The following is a 24,792-nucleotide window of genomic DNA, read 5'->3' as shown; positions in this document are numbered from 1 at the left end:
GTATTCAAACGGTTCCAATTTCCCATAAAAATTGGTGGCAACTCCATACAAAAATGCAAACGCTTGTTTCTCTTTTCCAACCCAAAGCGCCCCGTGACGGCCCACATGTCCACGTTTGGCGACTCATTGGGAGAATACACTTATGTGTAGCCAAGGGTGAAACTTGAACAAGGTTAGGGAATAGTTTGTACAAGACAATTGTCGGTTTTCATAACTCGGTCTTCCTAGACCGTTTTATTCGGCCTTCCTAGGCCCAACCCAACCCATTCGACCAATCGTCCCGTCTAAACGGTCCTAATTCTTATTTGGGCCTAAGGATGGATAGCGATTGACGTCATCCATACCATGATGCATACTCTTGTTTGTATCAAGGGCCTTCACTACTTGAGGAAATGGACTAGGAATCGGCCTTACTCTTGTTTGGTACGAGCCTCTCCACAGACTTCGGGTTTGATGGTTCGGTATGGCAACCCACCCTTTAAACCAAAACCCTTTTAAATGCACTCAGCATCCCGTTATAATGCCTGTATAAATGTGTATACCTTACGTGATCACCATTTCTAAACGAAACCATGACGATTCTTTCAAAAAAAAAAAAAAAAAATCAAAACCCATTTTTCAAACAAAAATTTCGAAATAGGCTTTTAATTAGCGCAAAATCCGGTCAAAACTCTGTCCGTTTGTCATGTCAAAATTCGGGCCACAAACCCATTTCAAAACCTCACTTCGAGTCCACTCCTACAACTACACTACAGTTGACTAGGACACACATTTTCAAAAACCTTGTCTCTCTTCAAAACTCACTCAACACAAGTGGCACACACCCACTTCACGAGTCAAAACATTTCTTCTTTTAGCAAGTGTGTTAGAATGGTCGATCGTGTTTTGATTCGTCGCCAATCTCTTATCCAGTTTCCAAGATGCCCGGATCAAGTGATGAAACAAATCTCCACCAACTTCAAGATGGTAATGATCGAATCCTAGCCGCGCTAGCCCAAATGAAAGCTACCCAAGAACAAACCTATGACCGCCTTGAGCTCATCGAGGGCCGTATCTATGCCGTAGAGGGAAGGTTGCCTCCTCATGAAAGTGAAGTACTACATGACTCGACAACGAATCCAAGGATGAAAATCCTCTCATGGGGATGATTTGTGTGAGAAAAGACTCCAATACTTAGAGGAGCAATTGATGTACCTTAAGGGTGATGACATTTATAGGGAGAACAATCGCAAGTATGAGGCCGTCAATTCCAAATTGCCAACTAACTTTAATATGACAGATATCCCTAAGTTCAAGGGACACGAGAACCCTTTGAACCACATCCGTGCCTTCAAGGATTACATGTCTATCAAAGGCATCAAACCCGAGATGTTCTTAAGGATCTTTCCTTCATCTCTTGACACCATCCCGAGGCAATGGTTCTACTCTTTAGATCACAAGAAGGTCGCTACTTGGGAAGATGCTGCAATCGAGTTCTCTAAACAATATGCGGATAATGCCGAGATCCAAGTTAACATGCGTACTCTAGAGGTTCTTACCCAAAATGACAAAGAAGGATTCACCGACTTCTTAAGTAGGTGGAGGAAGACTAGCACTCAACTAGTTGAACGTCCGGATGAGGCTACTCTTGTGGAGAAGTTTGTGGATAATCTCAAACCCATCTATGCCAATCATTTGAGATACCAAAACATCAAAACCTTCAAGGACTTAACCGTACTAGGGACAAGGATTGAAGACGACATCCGTAAAGGACTCTTGTCCAAAACGGTAGGTCGAGGATATCAAGGGTCCACAAGTCGTTCATACGGCTCCACTAGCAAGACCGATGAAGTTAACCTTCTCGAGCCATCCAAGAAAAGTACCCCACCAAGAAAATTTACAAATCTTGGGGACACCTACTCCAACGCTCTAAAAAGGCTAATGAAGCAAGCTAAACTCCAACCCATTGGACCTACCCCCGAACCCGAAAGGAAGTCCAAGTTCTGGGACGAGAATTCATACTTTGTGAATACCATAGGGGCAAGGGGCACGACACAGAAAAATGCTACAAGTTGAAAAACGTGCTTCAAGACATGATTGAAGATGGTCGACTACCAATACCACCGTGAGGTAAACCCAACAACACTCAGAATCCTCTTGGAGTTCTAGTGATCACAAGTGAGGAATCTACCTTAGATTGCTCACACCTCATTTCTCCAATCGAAAATGAAATTCATGCAATCGAGAATGAAGGGTTCTACTCTACTATCTCCCCTACCATTTCTGACTTCATCGCATGGGCAAGGAGTGTAGATAGGCAAGTTTGGGAATTAGAAAATGTGGTGACAACTCTACATGATCCCAACGCAACACCCGAAGAACATGTGCCACTAATCTTCTCTCAAAATGCTACTATGCAAGAAATAGTCACCGTAGTTGATAAACTAGTCGACCAAATCATACGACTAGAAGATGATATCATGAGAATGAGAGAACTAGCTGCAATCAATGGAGTTTGGGCCGACGATGATGAGGACGAATATCTCATTGAAAACTCCCTAGTCAAAGAAATAGTCCAAAATGGTGAAGACCAAGATGTGGACCACCTAACTCGTTCGGGTCGTCCATATCAAAGCACTACTCAAAATGGTCCAACCAACGTCATCACACCAAATGACAACGAAGATGACTCCACTGATCATTTGCTCAAGCAATTTCGAAGACAAAGGTGATCTTTCGGTCGCAATTAGTAGCAAGCTCATTCCCACATCGCCAAGCTTTACTGCAAGCTTTGGCCAAACTAAATGTAGCACATAACTCCACTCCTGAAGATGTAGTCAACTTGGTCTTCCAAGAATCACCAAAGCTAAGTAATCCTATTACTTTCTCGGACGAAGATTTGCCACCTTTTGGCGCTAGTCACAACCTTGCTCTATACATCACCGTCATTTGTCTAAAGAAGAATGTGCCAATGACCTTGGTAGATGATGGCTCCGCGGTCAACGTCATACCCCTCAAAACGGCATACAAGCTAGGCATGAAAGAGTCGGATTGGACCCCTACCAATCAAGGTGTGCGTGCGTATGACGGTACACGACGAAAGGTAGTAGGACTTGCTAACTTAACCATAGCCACAGGGCCAATCGAATAGGTTAACTTCCAAATAGTGGACATTGAAGCTTCATTCAACATACTTCTGGGAAGGCCTTGGATTCACGCTTCCAAAGCGGTAACATCCACCCTTCATCAAAAGATCAAGATCCCACTAAATGGCAAAGTAGTGACAATCACTTCGTCACCCATCAAGGCAATAATCGAAAAACAATCAAACAATCAAGTCCTTGCAGATCCTGTATACGAACTTGGGGGCTTCCAAAGTGTAAGTGTCATAGAAAGTGAGTTGGCACCCTTATACTATAATCCCTACTCTAACTTGGTGGTCAACCACATACTCAAATCCCAGGGATACTTCCCTGGAATGCCTTTGAACCCTATTCGGAAGAATACCTTCGCACCATATAAGGAAGGCAACTCAACAAGGATACCGCTTGGACTAGGGTACAAACCCACGAAAGAAGAGGTTCTCAAAATGCTTGCCCAAGTCCAAAACCGCAAGCACGTAGGAATCCAAATGAGACCCTATCTCCCTACTTTAAATGGGTACTTTGTTCAAGAAGGAAGTCTATAACTCTTTCACGGATTTCCCGAGCCTTGGCATTATCTCGAGAGGAAACTACCCAGAATCGAGATCTTTCACGATTGCTACTTTATCCCTCCAGAAACGGTTCCTACCGTTAAAACCCGTCAAGCACCTTGCTTAGACGAACAAGCTGTTAGCCTATTGTTTGCAGAAGATTGATTTGTTAGGGCCGCGCATGATGAGATCATTACCATGATACTTCAAGACGATCGCTTCAACCCCACCGCGTTAATCACAGAAACCGACGCAAGACAGCAGAAAGGATGGAGAAAATCTATCAAATGGACCAACAATCAAGGAAGACTCTTCAAGCTCACCACTGGAGAAGGAGAGATGTTCAAAGGAGAACCAGAAGACGATGAGTTCGAGTCGGAGTCGGAGTCAGAGTCGGAGTCTAGAGAAGTCATTAGAGAGTCTACTCCTGTCGTCATCCCCACTCCCTTTATTTCTCCTAGCTTAGCCTCGAGTAGTCACAGTAGTTCGGGAAATGCCCCAACCACTGTCCCTTTGCCGCCGCTGACCATGGATCAGTTGGCTTCTTTGTTTCAACTTTACCCAAATTTTAATATGAATAAATCAGGTTCTGCTTACTCTTTGTGTTATCTTGAGTGCAATTCTGTTTACGATGATACTGAGGATGACCATGACCCAAACTCAATCGAAATACCTCCCTACGTAGCCAAAGAAATACTACAGGAAGGGGAAGGGGGACCAGTAATAGAGGACACCGAACCCATCAATGTAGGAACTGAACTAGAACCCCAAGAACTTAGGATAGGGACTACCTTGAGCTCTACCGAAAGGGCCGATTTCATAGACCTCCTAAATGAATTCAAAGACGTTTTCGCTTGGTCCTACAAAGACATGCCAGGGATCGACAGGGATATCGCCGAACATAGGATTCCGATTAAGCCAGGTTTCAAACCTCAGAAAACAGAAGCTTCGACGAATGAGAACAGAATGGGCTCTAAAGATTAAGGAAGAAGTTGACAAGCAATTCAAAGCCGGGTTCATCAAAGTTTCCGAGTATTCATTTGGGTAGCTAACATAGTACCCGTACCCAAAAAGGATGGGAGAATCCGTGTTTGTGTTGACTTTAGGGACTTAAACAAAGCAAGTCCAAAGGATGACTTCCCTCTACCTCATATCAACATATTAGTGGACAACACCGCTGACCACGCGTTACTATCCTTCATGGATGGGTATGCGGGTTATAACCAAATCAAGATGGCCATGGAAGATATGCATAAGACCGCATTCGTCACCCAATGGGGAACCTATTGTTATACGGTCATGCCGTTTGGATTAATCAACGCCGGAGCTACATATCAACGCACCGCAACTACACTCCTACATGACATGATGCACAAAGAAGTTGAGGTATACGTAGATGACATGATTGTCAAATCCAAGGAAAGAGAGGAACATATTGCGAACCTTCGCAAGTTCTTCGCAAGGCTACGAAAGTACAACATGAGGCTCAATCCTCAGAAATGCACATTCGGGGTAACGTCTGGCAAACTCCTGGGATACGTCGTTAGCCAACGAGGTATAGAAATAGATCCTTCCAAGATCAAAGCTCTGATCGAAATGCCACAACCTCAAACAGAAAAAGAAGTCAGAGGATTCCTGGGAAAGGTGCAGTACATAAGTCGATTCATATCGAAACTTACGATGATCTGTGAGCCTATCTTCAAGAAACTCAAGAAAACAGACCATACCATGTGGGATGATGATTGTCAAAAGGCATTCGACCGAATCAAAGAGATATTGGCTAAACCACCAGTGCTCATGCCACCACAACGAGATCAACCTCTTGGTTTATATCTCACAGTAACCGAAACAGCCATGGGTGCCATGCTGGCTCAAACCGTAGGAAGTGAAGAAAGAGCTATCTACTATCTTAGTAAGAAGTTCTTTGAGTACGAGTGTAAATACTCACAACTCGAAAAGACATGCCTCGCTCTTGTGTGGGCAATGAAGAAGCTACGCCATTACATGCTTAGCTACTCCGTCAAAGTATACTCCAAAATGGATCCAGTCAAATACCACTTCGAGAAACCCGTCCTCAACGGACGTCTAACAAGATGGACCCTGATGCTCTCAGAACTCGACCTCAAATACGTACCACTGAAAGTTATAAAAGGTCGCGCCGTCGCCGAATTCTTCGCAGAAAATCCTATCAATGACGCACAAACAATAGATACTTGGTCATTTCCAGACGAGGATATACTCCAAACTGATGTAGACTCCTGGGACTTGTACTTTGATGGAGCATCGAACTTAAGAGGATTCGGAATAGGAGTGTTACTCATTTCTCCTGAAGGCGAGCATACACCAATTGCTGTCAAACTCGACTTCGAGGTGACAAACAATGCTGCAGAATACGAAGCTTGTCTCATTGGGCTACAAGCGGCAATGAGCTTAGGCATCAAAAACCTCCGAGTATATGGGGATTCATCACTGATCATCAACCAAGTTACAGGATCTTGGAAAATCCGAAGCGAAAGCCTCGCACCTTATCAGGCTAGAATAGACCAAGTCGCTCAATTCTTTGATCACGTAACCTACCTACACCTACCTCGGGAAGAAAATCAATTTGCAGACGCTCTTGCGAAACTTGCATCTTTGATCAATATGCCAGATCACATGATGGAAATTCCTTTGTGCATCGAACGACGGTCAGAGCCGGCTTATGTCCACCAAATCACCAATGAAGAGGAAATCGCACAGGAACCCTGGTTCCAAGCAATCCTGAATTTTAAGCTTAATGGTACATATCCACCGGATATGCACAAGAGGGGACAACGTGCTATACGCCTACTGGCTTCCTAATACGTTCTCATGCAAGGGGAGTTATACAAAAGAACACCTCTTGGTGTAGTCCTACGTTGCCTTGATCATTCACAGGCACGAAAGGTGATGGAAGAAGTCCACGACGGAGAATGCGGTCCTCACATGAGTGGGCCCATGATGGCAAAGAAAATCACACGTTTGGGATATTATTGGACCACAATGGAATCCGATTGCATCAAATACGTAAGACATTGCCACAATTGCCAAATCTTCGGGAATGTACAACATGTCCCTCCTTCACTGCTCTATACAATGACATCCCCTTGGCCATTTTCTCGCATGGGGAATTGACATAATCGGAAGATAACCCCGGCCGAACAGAGGTCACTATTTCATTCTAGTAGCAATCGACTATTTCACCAAATGGGTAGAACCGCTTCCTACACCGGTCTTACAGCTAAAAATGTGGCAAAGTTTATACAAAACAACATCATCTGTCGATATGGTTGCCCGTATGAGATCATTAGTGATAACGGATCACATTTCCAAGCTGAGACCGAGCAATTGCTAGCCAAATACAAGATTAAGCATCACCACTCTTCGCCCTATAGACCACAGACTAACGGCGCGGTAGAGGCGGCAAACAAGAATGTTGTCACGATTCTCAAGAAAATGATTGACAACTATAGAGATTGGCCAAGCAAGATACCCTTTGCTTTATGGGGGTATCGTACATCTGTCAGGACACCCACTGGGGCTACTCCTTTCTATTTGACCTACGGCATGGAAGGAAGACGTACACCGGTCGAGCTAGAAATACCATCCTTGCGTATTTTACTCGAAAGTCAAATCCCGGAAGCCGATTGGAAGAGGGATAGATATGAAGAACTCATCCTCCTGGATGAACGTAGGCTACGCGCCTTGCATAATGTCCAAACATATCAAGCACGTATCAAACGAGCTTTCAACAAAAGGGTTAGGCAAAGAAACATCAAAGAAGGAGACTTAGTACTTAAATCAGTTAGAGCTCTCTTACCTGTTGACCCACGAGGAAAATTCAAACCTAATTGGGCCGGACCATTTCTAGTCAAATCCATACTCCCAGGGGGTGCGGTTAGAATCACAGACCTAGACGGGAATGAGTTTTCAAACGGTACTATGCCTAGAATAGGAACAAAAATGCGCCTCGCGTAACCCCACATGTCGCTCTTGTGGCACTAAATAAACGGCCCCTGGCCAAGCTGAAATAAGCTAATGTCACTGTGCTCTTGCATTTTGACAAATTCGTCATCCTCATATCATCAAATAAACTAAATTCGCACCTTCAGAGTAAGCAAAAGCTCATGCTTCTTTTCTAAGTTCATTACAAGCTCTTGCTTAGAACAATTATTCTTTTACATTTACTCGAACTACGCGCAAGGGTTTGATTTCGCTTTTTAAGTGAATACGTAGGCAATCCTTCACGGGATTCAACCCATTATATCTAAAATGTAAATAGAAGGACATTTGCATTGCATTTGAAATTCGACAAGAATAATAAAATAGAAAATCACGAACGGTTTCATAACCATTTAACCTTTTTTATTTCATTCATTTTCTAATAATAATAGTACGCTACATAATAAAAATAGAATAGGCTAGGATTCTAAAAACCCCACCTTTGTATTACAACAATAATAATAATAATAATAATCAAATAATAATAAAGAGACTCGGGCTATTCCTCCATCTTCCCCTTGCCCTTGTCGTTCTTGTCATATTTCTTGTCACGACCTCGAGCCGGACGCTCTTGCGCCACTTCAGACCTAATCACCAACGGTCTTTCTCGAGGCCTAGCTTTTCCATTCTTGCCAATTACCATTTCCGCGACAGGAGTAGTCTTTGGTTTCTTCGAAGGATGAACAACTTGAAACCCGGCTTCTTCTTCTCCCTCTGTCAGATGCTTCTCTTTCTCTTTCTCTACCTCGCGCACCTTGTCATCAACAGGCTCGCGCTTCCTCAATTTCTCGCGCTCTTCCGGAGTAGTAGCCTTTCTCCATCTCAGATAAGAATCCGACACCCACAAAGCATTGGCGGAGAAATTCAAGAACCACATGTTTCTTTGAGCCCATTTAGTGGCCCACTCTCTTCGGCTCTCTGTAGTAAGCGCCATAGCAGTCTGCGGGACGGTATCAAGCCTCGGGATCGTCTGTTTCAACCCAACTTGTCTCATCAGCCTTTCCGGGAAGATGCACACCATAAACTCCAATCCAGGAATGTGCACGGACCTAGTGGGATCCAAAGAAGACACTCCAGTGACGGACTTGAGGTGCCACCACGGCACGACCCACCTAATCAACGGGCCATCATCGCTCTTCAGCTTGTTCTTCCAATAATCACAGACCCGAGTGAAGTCCACCATGTACAACCTCGTCCTCATCGCAATCGAGCGGGCATGATAGGAAAGCGCATGAACTGGGGGCTCGATCAATCGGAGTCGTTCCATAAGCCAAACCTACCAAAAGCGGGTATTAGACATCAAAAAAAAAAAAAAAAAAAAAAAAAAAAAAAACGAAACAAAAAACGAAAAAAAGAAAAGGTGTCTTTTACCTGCAAAATGACGGGACTCCCCAAATACGGTAGATCGCAGTTGGATTTCCTATTATCCAAACCCAAAATAATCTCTCCTAAGCATAAGCAAGCTGGGCTCCTGCGCAGCTCCATCTGCTCAACAAGGCCCAGAAGACGGGGATCACCTCTCAAGTCTTCATCAACATGCCCTTGGAAGACATACACATGCAGCAAGCAAAAGCCAAATGCCCTCCGCCTAGCAACATGGGAAACGGTGGGGTCGGCCCTGTTGATGAATCGATCTATGAAGTCCAACATTCTCACACCCTTTGAGGTAACTAGACGGTCCACCTCAAGCCTAGTCAATCCAAGCAAATCTCTAAATTTGCTCTTGTACCCTTGCGAAGTAGAAGGAATGACGGGCAAGTGTTCGGGGTCCCACCCACCAATAGCGGCAATTTCTTCAGAAATGGGCAAATGTCGCCTCCGGGGAACACGCAAAAACGTGGTAGTTCGGGTCCCGAGAGTCAAGGCAAGCATCCAGGAACGGTTTAACAACCTTGATGAGTTTCAAACTCAACAACGATCCAAAATTATAAGAGCCCATATCATGCTTCTCCATATTTGAAAATTCGTTGGTCCATTCCTTCAAGCGGATCTCCAAAGTATTCATAATGAAAAATTTATTTTGAGAATGTTATGTAAATAGACGAAGAAGAGACGGAAGATTTGTGTGAATAAAAGCTCCATCGACGTTTCTATTTATACTAATTTCTGTTTCCAAAAATCCGTCAGAACAGGACACCTTGGGAACAAAGGCAGCACCCTGCCGCGCTCTTCAAAGGGACGCACTCATGTTGCGCCTCTTCCTCGCCTTCACTTCTGTGATTTTCCGCGTTGGATCTTTCCTAATTCCATGACGAATAATTTCCTATTCCTACGGGTTATTATTTTGGTAAAATACGAGAAGATTACCATGTTTCAGGTTTCCTAACTTCGCGGGCATGCATTTCGAAACGACATCGACATTTTCGCCATTTTACCACACGTGCACATTTTCATTTTGGGAAATAAACTTCATTTTCATTTTTAGGAATTAATTTTCATCTTAATTCGTCATTTTAGGAAATAATTTGCATTTTAATTCATTTATTTTAACGAATCTCAAAATGTATATATTAATTTCTATTTCTTCATTTCATTTCTACATTTCTAACTTATAGATTTTCTTTTTTCTCTTTTTTTAGGGGTAACCCTCCCTACCGTCCGGTCATTTTCGGCAAAATTTTTGCATTTTTGCATTCTTTTGAGTCACTCATTTTGCGCTAATTAAGGCCGTATATATATAAATGTATGCCTTGCTTGTTTTCTATGTAAATTTCGGCGGATGACGGCGTAAACCGTCATCTACCAAACCTGTTCACAACTAACCTGCAGATACAAGCAACACAACCCAGCAGCAAAGGCTCTCAGGCCATCTTATATATACCAAACAAAGGAAATGTACAAACTGGGGGCTCAAGCCCCAAACAAAGTCCAAAAAATGTTCAAAATTAATGTCCACATGTACAAATGTGCAAAATACGACAAAAGCTACACAAAACTACTGCTGGGCGCCCTCCAACTCTGCAACTCTCGCCACAAGAACGGCGATCTCGGCGTCCCGAACCTCGAGCTCCCTCAACAAGCGAGCTGTCTCCTCTCGAGATCGGGTCAACTCTCGCTCCACTCGCGGTCACCTCAAACAATAAATTGGCTCATGTCAATCGTTTCAAGCAAAATCAGAAAATCAAAAATCAAAAATGAAATAGGCGTAAGGTTCATACCTGACGACCTCGACCGCCGACAAGTGCCTCGACGGCAGTAGCTCGCAGCCGGTTGGCCACCCTCCACAACGCCACAAACCGAGACGGCGCAACCTGCATTTCCAAAAAGAAATTCTCAACAATTGAACAAACTCAATCAAATGTGTTCTTACACAAAGGTTATCCAAATTAGAGGCTCACCCTCCGAATCAGATGCTGCCAGTCGTCCAGGCCAGCATCCGTCACAGCTACGTCAAAGTCACGCAGCTCGGAGATCGTCGTCCTCCCGGTCGCGTCATTGTACTCGAGAGTCTCGGGGTACTCTGGGGGCTCGATGCCCGCCGCCTCGACCTCCTGCAAAGACAAATGGTTCTCATCAATCGATGATCTTTCATCATAAATCTCAAAATCAAATCAAGAGGAAAAATAAAAGATGCTCACCACTACCGGCCAGTACGCCAACCTCCCGTAAAGGAACGCCGAGTAGTCCTCGCCAGGAAGAAGAAGGGCGTCACCATCGGCACCAAACAAGTCCGCCTCCTCTCGGCCTCGAAGGCTCCCTAAACATCGTCCTGGGAGGATCGACGGGAACCGTCAATACGTCCCGCGAGCACTGACGAGCCAAGCGCTCGCCCAAGTACCACACAGGACCCATCGACGTCCTCAACAGCAGTCGGCTCGAGCTCCTAGGCTGAAGGACCTCAGCCACGAAAGGAGGCGCTCCAGCGTACTCTGCCCAAGGTCTGGGCACCCACTGTGACAAGATAAAGCAAGGATCATTCCTACGATCAATTAAAAGCAAATATAAGAAGCACGAGTGAATATAGGTGGGATACTCACGCTGTCCAGCTGAAGAGCGTTCACATCCCGCCGGTAGACGTTGTGAGAAGAACGCTTGCTCTTCGTTCGGCACATCACCCAATCCCTCACCACGGGATAGGCCCTCTCCAGCGGCTCCGTCCTCTTGGGCGCGAGGCCCGGGAAGTAGGAGTACACCCACGCCTGTAAAGCAAAATAATCAATAACGATCTTTCGTGATCTGATAAAGAAAGGAATTTACTTTGGTCTAAAGGAAGGTTCATACCTCCGCAGAGTCCGGCCGACAAACACCAGGAGAAGTCCCCTTCTCCAAAGAATCGATGCGCCTCTTCGAAGGAGCGCAGTTCTGCCGCGCCTCTTCGTGAGGCCGCCAGCTTCCCTTCCTTTCTTCTTCGTTCGTCCTCTGTTATTCGTCAAATCCTTTTATTTGTTTCGTTTGTTTGTTGATTCTTCATCGCGATAGCATATAATTCACATGTATATTATAATCATCATCATTAATATGTTTTAATCATCACAAATCCGACTTAAATCCCAAATAATCCAATATTTGCGGGTTTTCGCCATTAAATTCAATTCCGGGTTATAGAGATTCAATTCATCAATATTGGGTTTCTGGAATTCGTCTTTGATATATTTTTCATCTGTTTATTCACATATTCGTCATTGATAAGTTCATTCATCATGTTTAGTTTCATCCAATTAATTTGTTTAGCTTGTTAATATTTTTCACTTCTGCAATTAATCTATCATTAATTCGTCTTAACTCCGTCTTATTCATATTTTACTGTTTTCACGACTCAATCACATGTAAATAACCTATTAATCACTTTTATCCGAGTAAATAATTTTAATCCATCATTAAAATCACCAATTGACATTAACGGCTTGCAATTACGGCTTCACGGCCGGACCAAGGAAGGAACAGACGCAAATGGCGTCTGGCGCGCTATTCCAAAGGACGCAGACTCTGCTGCGCTGTGTTCTGGCCGAGTTCTCGTCCTAACTCCGTTTTGCCTTGACCTAGTTTTATTAGCATACGTATATCTAACTATTAACCGTAATATCGCGCTAATTCCTGTTCGTTAATTTATTTCTTTTACTTGTTTATTCCTTTTTCTCAAATTATCCGTTTTAAAGGTATTTTCGACATAAATCGCCTATTCCGTTGTAATTAATGTAATTTTCTTTATTGTAATTTGTATTTATTGTATTCCTTTTATCATTTGTATGATTCCACATGTAATTGAACATTAAATCCAACTTTGACATTAATTGTATGCTAATTAATTGTTTACCGACTTAGTTAAATTCTCACATGTTAGGATTAATTTATTGGATGTTGCATTGCATGCATATAGCCGACGATATATCGCGTACGAATAACTTCCCTAATCATTAGTAGAGGCCGCTATCGAGGCGGGCGGGATTAGGTGTTCGATCAAAAGAGCTTCCTAATACGTACCCTCACCCCTTACTCCAGATCTCTGTGAGCACCCGTGTTCATTGGCATCCACGAGAGTCATTCTAGACATAGAATGCTAAGGGTAACGATTGCTTAGTGTTCATGTCTTTACTTTGTGTCTTGACATGACACGAGGTATTCGAACGGTTCCAATTTCCCATAAAAATTGGTGGCGACTCCATACAAAAATGCAAACGCTTGTTTCTCTTTTCCAACCCAAGCGCCCCCGTGGGCGGCCCGCTGTCCACACATGGCACGAGGTATTCGAACGGTTTCCAATTTCCCATAAAAATTGGTGGCGACTCCACAAATGCAAACGCTTGTTTCCCAAGCGCCCCCGTAGGCCCCCCGCTGTCCACAGTGCTTATTAATGGTGAACCGTCTGAACCTTTCCGATCATTTTGTGGTCTTCGACAAGGGGATCCGTTGTCTCCCTATCTATTTATTATGTGTATGGAAGTTTTGTCTCGCCAGCTGATCAGAGCTGAAAAATTTGGTTCCTTAACCGGCATTAAGATTTCAAGATATGCACCAACTCTTTCGCACTTAATCTATGCGGATGATGCTTTTCTATGTTGCAAGGCAACACCTTTGTCCTTTGAGACTTTACGAGATATGTTCAAGGACTTTGAAGCGGCTTCGGGGCAGATGATTAATTTTAGTAAGTCCTATATCAAATTTAGCCCGAATACACCTGCGGATTTCAGAGAGCATTTGACTTCGATTTTGAGGATGTCTCATGTGCCCACTTTTGGTACCTATTTGGGAGTTCCTATTGATATCCCTCGCAAAAGGTCTGCGCTCTTTCTTCCTTTTATTGATACTCTTACTACTCGCATTGCATCCTGGTCTGCTCTCCATCTCAGCCAGCCAAGTAAATTGATAATTATTTCGGCAATTTTGCTTGCTTCTTTGAATCATGTCTTCTCCGCGGTACCTATTCCTCTGTGTGTGCCGTATAGATGCCTTGCTGGTGGCTTTATGGTGGCGAAATGATTGGAATAAGCAGTCTATTCACTGGACTTCCAAAAGTATACTACAAGCGCCAAAGGAATATGGTGGTCTTGCTTTCAAAAACACCTATCTACTCAGCCAAGCTTTGCTTCTTAAGAATTTTTGGCGCATTCACACACAGCCAACCGCGCTATTGGCAAGATATATGGCCCCGAAGTATGCCCGGGATTTGCCTATTCCTCTAGCAAAAGCTCGGGTTTCTCAACCATCTTTTATATGGTCCGGCATTTGCAAGGCTGTTTCTGCGGCTAAAAATGGTATTTGTTGGAAGCTTGGTAATGGACGGTTACTTGACCTTTGGTCAAGTCGTTGGATTAATGGTAAGCAGCCATTTGGTATCGCTCCGCCCGAGCCTAACCTTCATCGTCTCTCTCTCGATTTCTTGCTGAATCCGGTGGACTGAATCCTACTATGGTTTTTCGTACTTTTCCTCTAATTGTGCAAAGGAAATTATCGCTTTGGAACCACCAAATTTAATTTTGATGACTTTCTTTCTCGAAATATACGGAGGATGGCTCTTATTCGGTACAATCAGGTTATTCACTCCTATGGTCTGAATATTCAGCTGCCCGCTGTGTCCGATCATTTGTCCATACTTTTCCTTGGAAACATGTGTGGCGAAAAGGGTTTCCACCAAAGATCTCGATTATGTTATGGCGTCTAGCTCATAATATTATGCCAACAAGTGATAATTTAATATCCAAACATGTGCCGGTTGACTCAATGTGTAACCTTTGTCGGTCTTCCCCTGAAACAGAAGAGAATTTATTTCGCTCAAGTGAAACTGCCCAGCATGTCTGGAAAGCATCCGCCATTGGGATTAACGCCATCGCTAACCCATCTATTTCCTTTATATCTTGGATTGGAGACTTTGTGTCTTATCTTCACAAACAATCTTTGGTGCCTGATCAAAGGTGGCTCTTGCTTTACTTTTGCTGTGCTCTCCAGGCCATTTGGACTACTCGTAACTCCGTGATTTTTCGAAATTACAACGGTGACCCTGCAGCTACCTGTCGACTCATTGAGGATCTACTGCACTCGCATGTGCAATTATCCAAGGTACGCCCTACACATTTGCACTCCACTTACGGTTTTGTTGCACCATGTGTTGTCACAGCTAAATCTTTACCTCAACGGAGTGCGGTTTCTTTTTCTGTTTCCACACGCCATGTCCCACGAACAAATTGTTTCAGTTGTTGCATCTTCAGTACCTAGTTGGACTACTCCAAGTCAAGTGTTGTACGCGCAAGTTCGTCTTTTGACGCTTCCACCAGAGCTCTTTTATGTGCTATGCGCTATGCCCATTCTGTGGGCCTGAGTTCTGTTTGTTTCATAGTAACTTGTTGTAAACTATCTGCAGTTCTGGCAACCTCTTTGCCAGTCCCAATTAGTGTGCGGAATTCTTTCCGAGAAATCCGTGCTTTGTTTGTAATTTATCCTTACTGGTCTGTACGCCTGGCAACAGGCTAACTTTGTATACTAGCTGTGTTTTCTTTAATATAATCAGTTTATTATTGTCAAAAAAACAAAAATAAATAAATAAATAAATAAATAAATAAATAAGATCTCGTTCACGAGGTCATCTGACCCAGAGGACCACCTCACCTAGTTCGAATGCCACATGAGTATCTATCAAGCGTAAAAACCACCCAAAATAACATGTTTTGACAAAATGGAAATCAATTGGTCTCCCTTGTGACGGGTTACCATTTGTGGCGGATATTTTGTGAGCTAAAATGGTAACAAAATGGGTTAGTGGAGAAAGGAGACCACATGAATAGTGTTGCAGAGAGAGAAAAAGTGGATACTTTGTAAGGTAAAATGGTACTTCCTCCATTCAACTCCACTCTACCATCTTTCCTTTTCTATCCATTCAACTCCACTCTACCTATTTCCTAAAAAAGAATGTCAAATGACCATTTTATCCTCATACCCCATTACTTATTTACAATATTTGCCACTCATACCCCACTACTTCTACCTCAAACTCCACCCTTTTCCACTCATTCCCCACTTAATTACATTATATCTCATTATTTATTTACAATATTTTCCACCCAACCCCACCCTTCTTAATATTTGTGCAAAATACAAATAGGTAGAGTGGAGTTGAATGGAGGAAGTATCCGTCACTCAAGAGTGACGGATATGTGCCGTCACAAACAAGAATTTGTGAATGGAAATAATGTATATGTGGAATTAAGATTTTATATTAGTGATTTGCTTCAACTAAAGGCCAATGGGTTGACTTGTCGTAATTTGAATTTGATATAGCGGTCTTTTATAAGTACTATTTTCGTAAGTATTAAAAAAAGGAATAATTGACGGGAATAATCCCACCTTTGAGCCATCTACCAAAAACAATCTCACCATTTAATAATTCCAAAACAATCCCACCTTTACAACCCATCTTCTTTAAATGCACCCAAAAATCGGTTACCTGTTCAACAGGTTACTGAGGCCACTTATCCTACCTAATTTACTACGGAATAAAAAAATTACATTCTCCCACATTCAGTCATCATCATCACCTCCGACAAAAATACCACTACTTTGAACCTTGACAACTCTCTCACCTGATTCCACTGCAACATACCCTTCTACCTTTTTTTGCGGATGTAAAGGCCCTGACTTTCTCGTCAAGGATGCTTATCGTGTTGTCGGCTTTGTCAACGTGGTATTCATGAAAATTGAAAGATTTTATAAATACAATTCGGTGGTATCGAATGCCGAAAGAAATATGAGATTAAGTATGGTATACGTCTTTTAGAATACAAGTTGCTTGATTGGTGGTTATGGCAAAGTCAAGGGTGGTAACATTCACGAGCATGGTGGAAGTGATTTTGGGTTTCGAGCTCCGACGATAATTAGGGGAAAAACCATGGAGTTCAAAACGTATTTAATGAGGATTGTAATTTGTATAAAGAAGATTTAAAGGAAGGAGAAAATGGTAGGTAAAGTAAAAAGAATTAAAAGGAAATTGGTTGTGCCAATTATTTTACCTACATATACCTACTATTATAAGTTAGTTTTATTTGGGGATTGTTTAAGGAAGATAAGACCAAAAGGTGGGATTGTTTTGGAATTATTGAAAGGTGGGATTGTTTATGGCGGACGGTTCAAAGGTGGGATTATTCCCGTCAATTATTCCTTAAAAAAATGAACACAGTTATTTGTAGATATAACATTTCATTTGAATTATTTGTTTACCTTTAACCAAAATACTCATCTTAAAAAATATAAAAAGTAAACAAATTGTCAACAAATCATCTTAATCAAAAGTTGAAGTTAATAGTTGGAGTAAGAAGATCGCTTTTATACTCTAACACGCCTTTTCAAACGAATGACCTTTGGGCTTGAAGTGTAGATGTAACTACATGCCTCCCAATAATTGGTGGATTATCTTAATATTCCATTTTAGAATTAAGCAGGGTGGGATTCAAAACCATGACTTTTTAGTTACAATCGCATCTCGATACCTTGTCAAATAATTATCTCAACCAAAAATCGTTCGATGGTTGAAATTCCTATATCGGTTTTATACTATAACACAAATGATTAGGATTATATTCATTGTTGATTAGGATTAATTAATATTGGTGTTACACTAACAAGTTTCATAAAAAATGTGTGTCGATTTTTTTGCTTTTCTTCCTCATTTTTATTCATTGTTAGCTCGCATGTCGAAAATGTATTGCTGGCACAGTTAATCTGAACGTTCACTCCATACGACACGTGGTCAAAGCACACTCACGTGGTTAAAATCTCTCCATAGTCCAATATGGTCAAAGCTGATATTATTAAAAAAAAAAAAATCGGGGAGGTTTTAGTCATGAGTAATTGTACCGTTCTCCGAGAACGATAGAATTTATGTTTAGGTCATTGACTCATTTTGCAAAGTGTTTGGCCATACTTGTATTTATGAAAAAGCAATGTAGTCAAAGCGCACTCAACAGTGGTCATTAGTTGGTTACAGTACTAGGACTGAGCTATGTAGAGCATTAGGAGCAGTTAATATGTAAGCTTTGCAGATTAGTAGACTGTAAAAGTGCCCTGAATGTGTAGTTCTTTTGGTGCGCCGACAAGCTAGGGCTATTCTATGTGCTATCTCTTCTTTCTGACACCAACCTTGGAATATAACTTTACTCGTACTATTGAACATTTGCACCTTCCTTGTTTTGTGAGATTTGAGTACATTTGGTGGAAGGGTCGTAGACTCGTTGGGATGGGTATCACTGTATGAGCGATAACTTTAGGTGTCCTATGTTTTCGATCAAATGTGGCCGGATTATGTCAGGTGAGGTCGGTTATGTCCGATTAATTTGAAATCCTAGTTATATTCGGATTGTGTAATTTAAGTGAATTCTAATTTTTGACTCTCAAGTTATACTTATGAATGTAGGATATTAAGTTATTCAAGTCAATTAGTCTGATAATTAGTCTCACTATACACGGATATAACCGTGTAATGTGAAAGACGGGTCAAATATACTTAAAGTGGTGACTTTATAACCGCCATCGAACTCTATTGCCTCCTCCCCGATATTCGACGACTCTAAAATGTTCCCGACGACGATCCTTGGCTCGCACCCCTTGAGCCGCCTCGCGTTGCCATAGCCATCGTCGTAATCTTCGATTGACCTCGAAGCCACCTCGTTTACGCACCTCCCCGCCAACCACCCAGTGATGATTGGGCCGCATGTTTAATTACGCGGAGCGATTTATGATATTTCGTAAGTTAGCGACACGTGATTGCTCAAACAATGAAAGTCAACCTCATGGTCGTCATCTATGCACCGATACAGTCGTTTTGACAGTAATTATAGTTCATTTGGAGTCCGGGTCAAAAACCGCTTCCATTTTCTAAACCGTTTTAAATCTGAGTCGGAATATTCTGGAATTCTCCGGAGTAGTATTCCTAAATTTTATCTATTATCACGAAAATATTTACCTTGCGGAATAAGGAAGCCTACATCTTCCCTAATTCCTAAAATCAACCGCGGAAATCTTTCTTGATGAGGAGGAAACTGCCCAAGAGAAAACGCTGCAGGTACTGCGCCTCTTGGAAAGGTCGCAGTTCCTGCTGCGCCTCTTCCTAGGCTACTTTTTCTCCGGTTTCAAGATTTCCTCCGCATTTCTTTCCTAATCCTACTTTTTACATAATTCTTCCGTGTGATTAGTATAAATAGAGGCCTCTGCCTCACATATTTTTCACGCGAGTGTCCGCCCTTCTCTTCTCCCTTTGCATTCTATGACCGCGCTCTTGCTTTTCGACGCCTATGTGGTTGATCTATTCAACCACGTAAGCTCAGATCATTCTAAGTAACAGTCACGTTTGCATGACCGACCAATTTGACCACTACACTTTAATCAACTCAATCTTTTTGTTCTAAATCCTCTTTAGAGGGCACTTTCATATTACATCGAGTTGAGCAATCACTAATATGACAACTTAGTTAGGCCCTATTTTTTTGGCTTTTTAGAACTGAACTGAACTGAATGGAGCTGAAATGAACTGAGTTGAACTGAACTGAATGGAGCTGAACTAAACTAAAGTTGATTGGAGCTGAACTGAACCAAAATAATAATAATAATAATAATAATAATAATAATAATAATAATAATAATAATAATAATAATAATAATAATAATAATAGTAATAATGAAATTGAGATTCATATGTCCTACGAAAGATGAAAGAGAAAGCTAGAGAGAGAAAATCTGTTCCTCTTTTCTAGGGTTTCACGCGTCTTTCAGCAATGGCGAAGGAGCAATCTGGTTCTCAATCATCTCATAATCAGAATAAACAAAAAACTAGTAACTCCAATAACAATAATATACAATCATCTAGTAAATCACAAACTAGTAATAAATCAAATAATAATAACAGTGTTTCTAATGCAAAATCTAAGGAATCTGAAGGACATAGCAATGCGAGTACTACTGAGAATCGTACAGCAGAAATTGCGCTGATACGACAGGAAGTTGCGACTCTTTTAGCTGCGGCGGGATATGTGGTACCGGAGGATGTGGATGTTACAGGCACCAGCGGATGGACTGAGGTTGTCTCAACAAGGAAGAATAAGGATGTGAATGGTAAATTGGCGACAATTTCGGAGGAAGAGACTACTGAAAGTTTGGAGAAAGGTAAGCCACTCAAACTAACTGTAGAGGATGTTCAAGCTGAAATTGATTACTGGAATTTGGCTGTCTATGGTTATGTTATGGGGGCGAATCCGCCTTGGGAAGTGTTAGAGGGGTATCTGCGTCGTATATGGCAAAATTATGAGATTACTAAGATATCATTCCTGCCAAATGGTTTGTTTGTTGTTCGTTTTGCAAAATTGGAGCATCATAAGCTTGTTCTAGCACAGGATATGTTTCTCTTTGATGGGAAACCAATCATTCTAAGAGCCTGGGACCCCAATGTTAGGATATCGAAGGTCTCTGTGAAAACTGTTCCAATTTGGGCTAAGTTGGTTGGTTTGGATTTGAAGTTTTGGGGGAAGCAATGTTTGGAGAAACTAGCTGGTCTTCTTGGGAAGTTTCTCAAAATTGATGAGCTTACTCTTGATAAGAAATTGCTTGGTTATGCTAAGGTTATGGTAGAAGTTGAGGTTGATAAAAGCTATCCAAATAAAATTGTTTTTGAAGATGAAAATGGACAAGAGGTGACTGTTCTCGTGGAGTATGATTGGTTGCCTATTACCTGTTTGAAATGTAAAGGTGTTGGACACAGGGACATTCAATGTAGGGGGAGAGTGCCAAGGAGGAGTGCTCCTGTGCAGAATCAGACTGGCCCTAAGCAGGTCTGGAGGAAGAAACCAGAGCCTGTTAGGGTTCTTGATCCTAAGGAATTCCCTGATTTACCAGGAACTGGTGGGGGTACTGAGCAATCTGTGGCAGGGACTAGTAAGCCTTCTCCTGCTGCCAACTCTGGTCTCATTACACCAGCTTGTGTGCAGCAGAGGTCATCTTACACACCGGCTAGGATTCTCACTAGAATTACAAGACATGAATCCAGGGTGCCTGGAGGACAGGTAGCTGAATTTATACCTAGTATAACTAATGAGTTGATAAAAGATGCTGAAATGGTTGATAAAGGAGGGGGGGGGGGGAGAGGTTATTCCTCCTCATGGTTAAGTTTGGAGTATGGAATATTAGGGGTCTCAACAGTGATAACAAACAGAGGGATGTTAAGTGGTATATGCATCATTCTAATGTGTCATTGTTTGGACTCCTTGAGACTAGGGTCAAACCTAGGTCTCTAAATAAAGTAGCTAAAAATATCTGTGAAGGGTGGTCGTTTACTACTAATTATAACTATCATAGTGGAGGTAGAATTTGGGTTCTATGGAAGGATAGTCATCTTAAGATTGATATAATAGTGAAGAGTGCTCAGTATATTCATGTCAAAGCTACTACTATTGAGGGGTGTCATTTCTTTGTGACCTTTGTGTATGGTTATAACAAGATTGAGGAAAGAGTTCCTCTCTGGAATGATCTAATGGCTTGGTCTATTACTCAACCTTGGGTGGTCCTGGGAGACTTCAACAATGTTATGTACTCTAATGAAAGAATTGGGAAGATTGTAAAAGATGCTGAGATGAAACCATTTCAGGATGTTGTTGCTGCTTGTGAATTACAAGATATTAAAACTACTGGGGCATTCTTCACTTGGACTAATAAGCAGCCTAGTGAGACAAGGGTCTACAGTCGTATTGATAGGGTTCTTGTGAATAATGAATGGGTGAGGAAATGGCCTGATTACTATGCATACTATGCTCCTGAAGGATACTTTGACCACTTGTCCTTGCCTTGTGGATTGTGTGTCCGCGGTATTCCTAGAAGGAAGCCATTTAAGTTCTTTAATATGTGGAGTAAGGTCTCAGATTTTCAGGAAGTGGTCAAGGTGGGTTGGAATTGTGACATTCAGGGGGACTTATATGTTCGGGGTAGCCAAGAAATTGAAGTCGCTAAGCCAATGCTAAAGAATTTGAACAAGCGAGTTATTTTCCGACGTGGAGAGGAATGCCGATATTGCTTATCTTTGCCTTGCTGGATTGTCAAAAGAAATTGCAAGCTGATACTGGAAATAAAATTCTTATGGATGTGGAGTATCAGTTAAGGGAGAGCTATTTGGTGCTTGCACAAGCAAGGGAGGATTATTTGAGGCAAAAATCAAAGGCTCATTGGGCTAAAGATGGAGATGATAATACTGCTATGTTTCATAGAATTATCCAGCAGAGAAATATTCAGAATAAAGTAATGAGAATTGAGGATAAAGAGGGTAAGTGCTGTACTGATCCTGAAGATATTCTTCAAGCCTTTGTGGCTTATTATAAAGCTCTCTTGGGGGAGAATGGTAGCACTAGTAGTGTTTATACTCAGATTGTGGAGAAAGGGGAGAAAGTTCATAGTGAGGATTGGGCTAAGCTGTGTGCCATTCCTACTAATGCTGAAATTAAAACTGTGGTTTTCTCAATACCTGATGACAAGAGCCCTGGTCCTGATGGGTACTCAAGTTGTTTTTTTAAAGCCAGCTGGGCTATCATTGAGGAGGATATGTGTAAGGCAGTCAAGGACTTCTTTTTCAGTGGGAAGTTGCTGAAACAATTCAATTGCACTAATTTGGTGTTGATACCTAAAGTTGATAATCCTGTGACTGTTAAAGAATTTCGACCCATAGCGTGTTGCAATGTGGTTTACAAGGTAATTTCTAAGCTTCTCTGCAATAGGCTTTCTCAGGTGCTTCCATATCTCATTTCTCCTTCCCAATCTGCTTTCATTAAGGGTAGGAGTATAATGGGTAATATCCTTATTAGTCAAGATCTTGTTAGATTGTATAATAGGAGGAATGTGTCCCCAAGGTGTATGCTCAAAGTGGACTTGAGGAAAGCATATGACACAATTGAGTGGACCTTTGTGAGGCAGATGATGGTTAGTTTGAAGTTTCCTTTGAAGTTTGTTGAGTGGATTATGCAGTGTGTGACAACTACTTCATTCTCTGTTGTGCTTAATGGCCAGACCTATGGCTTCTTTGCTGGGCAAAGGGGGCTTAGACAAGGGGATCCATTGTCCCCTTTGCTGTTTACTGTGTGTATGGAGTATCTGAGTAGGTTAATGGCTGAGGCTAGAGGGTTCCCTGGTTTTAAATTCCATCCTCTTTGTAGAGGCATCAAGCTCACACATTTGATGTTTGCTGATGACCTGCTACTGTTTTGCAAAGGGGACATTAAATCAGTGACTATAATGCTGGAAGTTTTTCATTGTTTTTCTAATGCTTCTGGCTTGACCATTAGTAGTGAGAAGTCTGATATCATCTTGAATGGTATTGATGATGATACTATTGGAGCCATCCTGGAGCATACTGGTTTTAAGAAGGGTTCCCTACCTTTCAAGTATTTGGGGGTTAAAATTTCACATAAGAGGTTAACAAAAACTGATTGTAATGTTCTTGTGGATAGAATGGTCCATAGGATTAGAGGATGGAATAAAAAGAAGATCTCTTATCTTTGGTAGATTGACCACAGTGAAAGCTCGTTTCTCTCTACCATTCACACTTATTGGTCCCAGTTGTTTGTTCTCCCAGCTGGAGTCATGGAGAGGATACAGGCTCTTTGCAGGAATTTTCTGTGGGAAGGAGGTGAGAATTACACCAAAGCCCCTCTAGTGGCTTGGTCTGTTCTTTGCAAGGGGAAAGATGAAGGGGGGCTAGGTCTGGTTGATTTGAAGACTTGGAACATAGCAGCAATTGGGAAGCTTGTTTGGTGGATAGCTAAGAAAAAGGATCATTTGTGGATTCAATGGGTAGATAAAATTTATATGAAAGGTCGATCTTGGCTTAACTATCAACCTACTGCTGCTAGCTCTTGGGCATGGAGGAAAATTTGGGAGGTTAAAAAGAAGTTCCAAGAAGCATATAATCAAGGTAAGTGGATGACTGATGGGGATAAGTATACTATTGCTAAGGGATATGATTGGTTAGTTCAGAGTACACCCAAAATTCAGTGGCATAAGAGTGCTTGGAATCGGTTTAATATTCAGAGACATTGCTTTATACAGTGGCTGATTAAGCATGAAAGGCTACTTACTCTTGATAGATTGCATAAAATGGGTGTGAATCAGAGTACTACCTGTTACATTTGTGGCATGGCTGCTGAGAGTCACAAACATCTGTTCCAAGATTGTGTTTATGTGACTAAGTGCTACAAGGAGTTGTATACCTGGCTAGGAGTTTCTGATCAGAGGAAGCAGCTGGTTTCTGCTGATAAAGTGCTACAGCAACGAGGATGGTCTGGATTTGTGAGGTTGGCTACCTGTGCTCTGGTGGTGGCTCTGCAATATCATATTTGGCAGACACGGAATCTTTGCAGGTTGGAAGGCATAGTGCCTCAGCCAAGGACTTTGTTAAAATGGATTCAGAATGAGTTTAAGATGAGGTTGATGGCTGTGAGCAAAGGAACTATGAAACACCATGATCTGATGTGGTGTCAAAATAGGGGTCTCATGTAATTATTTTTTTGTAGGCAATTTTGAGTATGAGTCTGTTCGATGTGGTAGATGTGAAATGGTTGTAATGGTGACAATTTTTGCCCTTTTTAGGGGATGAGCTATAATACTACTTACATTTCCACCAAAAAAAAAATAATAATAGTAATAAT

At 42.0% G+C, this 24,792-nt stretch overlaps 2 protein-coding genes across 2 annotated transcripts; both read left to right on the top strand.

Annotated features, from left to right (window-relative positions):
- Positions 1-13,567: 13,567 nt before the first annotated feature.
- LOC141639952 (uncharacterized) lies at positions 13,568-15,446 on the top strand. Its single transcript, XM_074448919.1, has 4 exons — positions 13,568-13,988; positions 14,077-14,448; positions 14,694-15,187; positions 15,246-15,446. The coding sequence occupies exons 1-4, from the start codon at positions 13,568-13,570 to the stop codon at positions 15,444-15,446; spliced, it is 1,488 nt and encodes a 495-aa protein (XP_074305020.1).
- A 4,441-nt stretch (positions 15,447-19,887) lies between these two features.
- Positions 19,888-24,639, top strand: LOC141639953 (uncharacterized; the record flags this gene model as incomplete). The annotated part of the gene is made up of 4 exons (XM_074448920.1): positions 19,888-21,168; positions 21,318-22,040; positions 22,202-23,599; positions 23,705-24,639. Coding segments are annotated over exons 1-4 (4,337 nt in total), but the record flags the coding sequence as incomplete, so codon positions are not given.
- Positions 24,640-24,792: the final 153 nt, after the last annotated feature.

The sequence above is a fragment of the Silene latifolia genome, unplaced genomic scaffold (genome assembly GCF_048544455.1).
Source record: "Silene latifolia isolate original U9 population unplaced genomic scaffold, ASM4854445v1 scaffold_632, whole genome shotgun sequence".
NCBI classification, from domain to species: domain Eukaryota; kingdom Viridiplantae; phylum Streptophyta; class Magnoliopsida; order Caryophyllales; family Caryophyllaceae; genus Silene; species Silene latifolia.
The sequence above is the reverse complement of the archived record's forward strand: the minus strand, read 5'-3'. Positions and strand labels throughout refer to the sequence as shown.

Coding starts and splice junctions, on each gene's coding strand:
- LOC141639952 (XM_074448919.1), top strand. CDS start 13,568: ATGGAAGTTTTGTCTCGCCAGCTGATCAGAGCTGAAAAATTTGGTTCC. Junction 13,989..14,076: donor TCTCCATCTCAGCCAGCCAA/GTAAATTGATAA, acceptor TGTGCCGTATAG/ATGCCTTGCTGGTGGCTTTA. Junction 15,188..15,245: donor CGCATGTGCAATTATCCAAG/GTACGCCCTACA, acceptor GTGTTGTCACAG/CTAAATCTTTACCTCAACGG.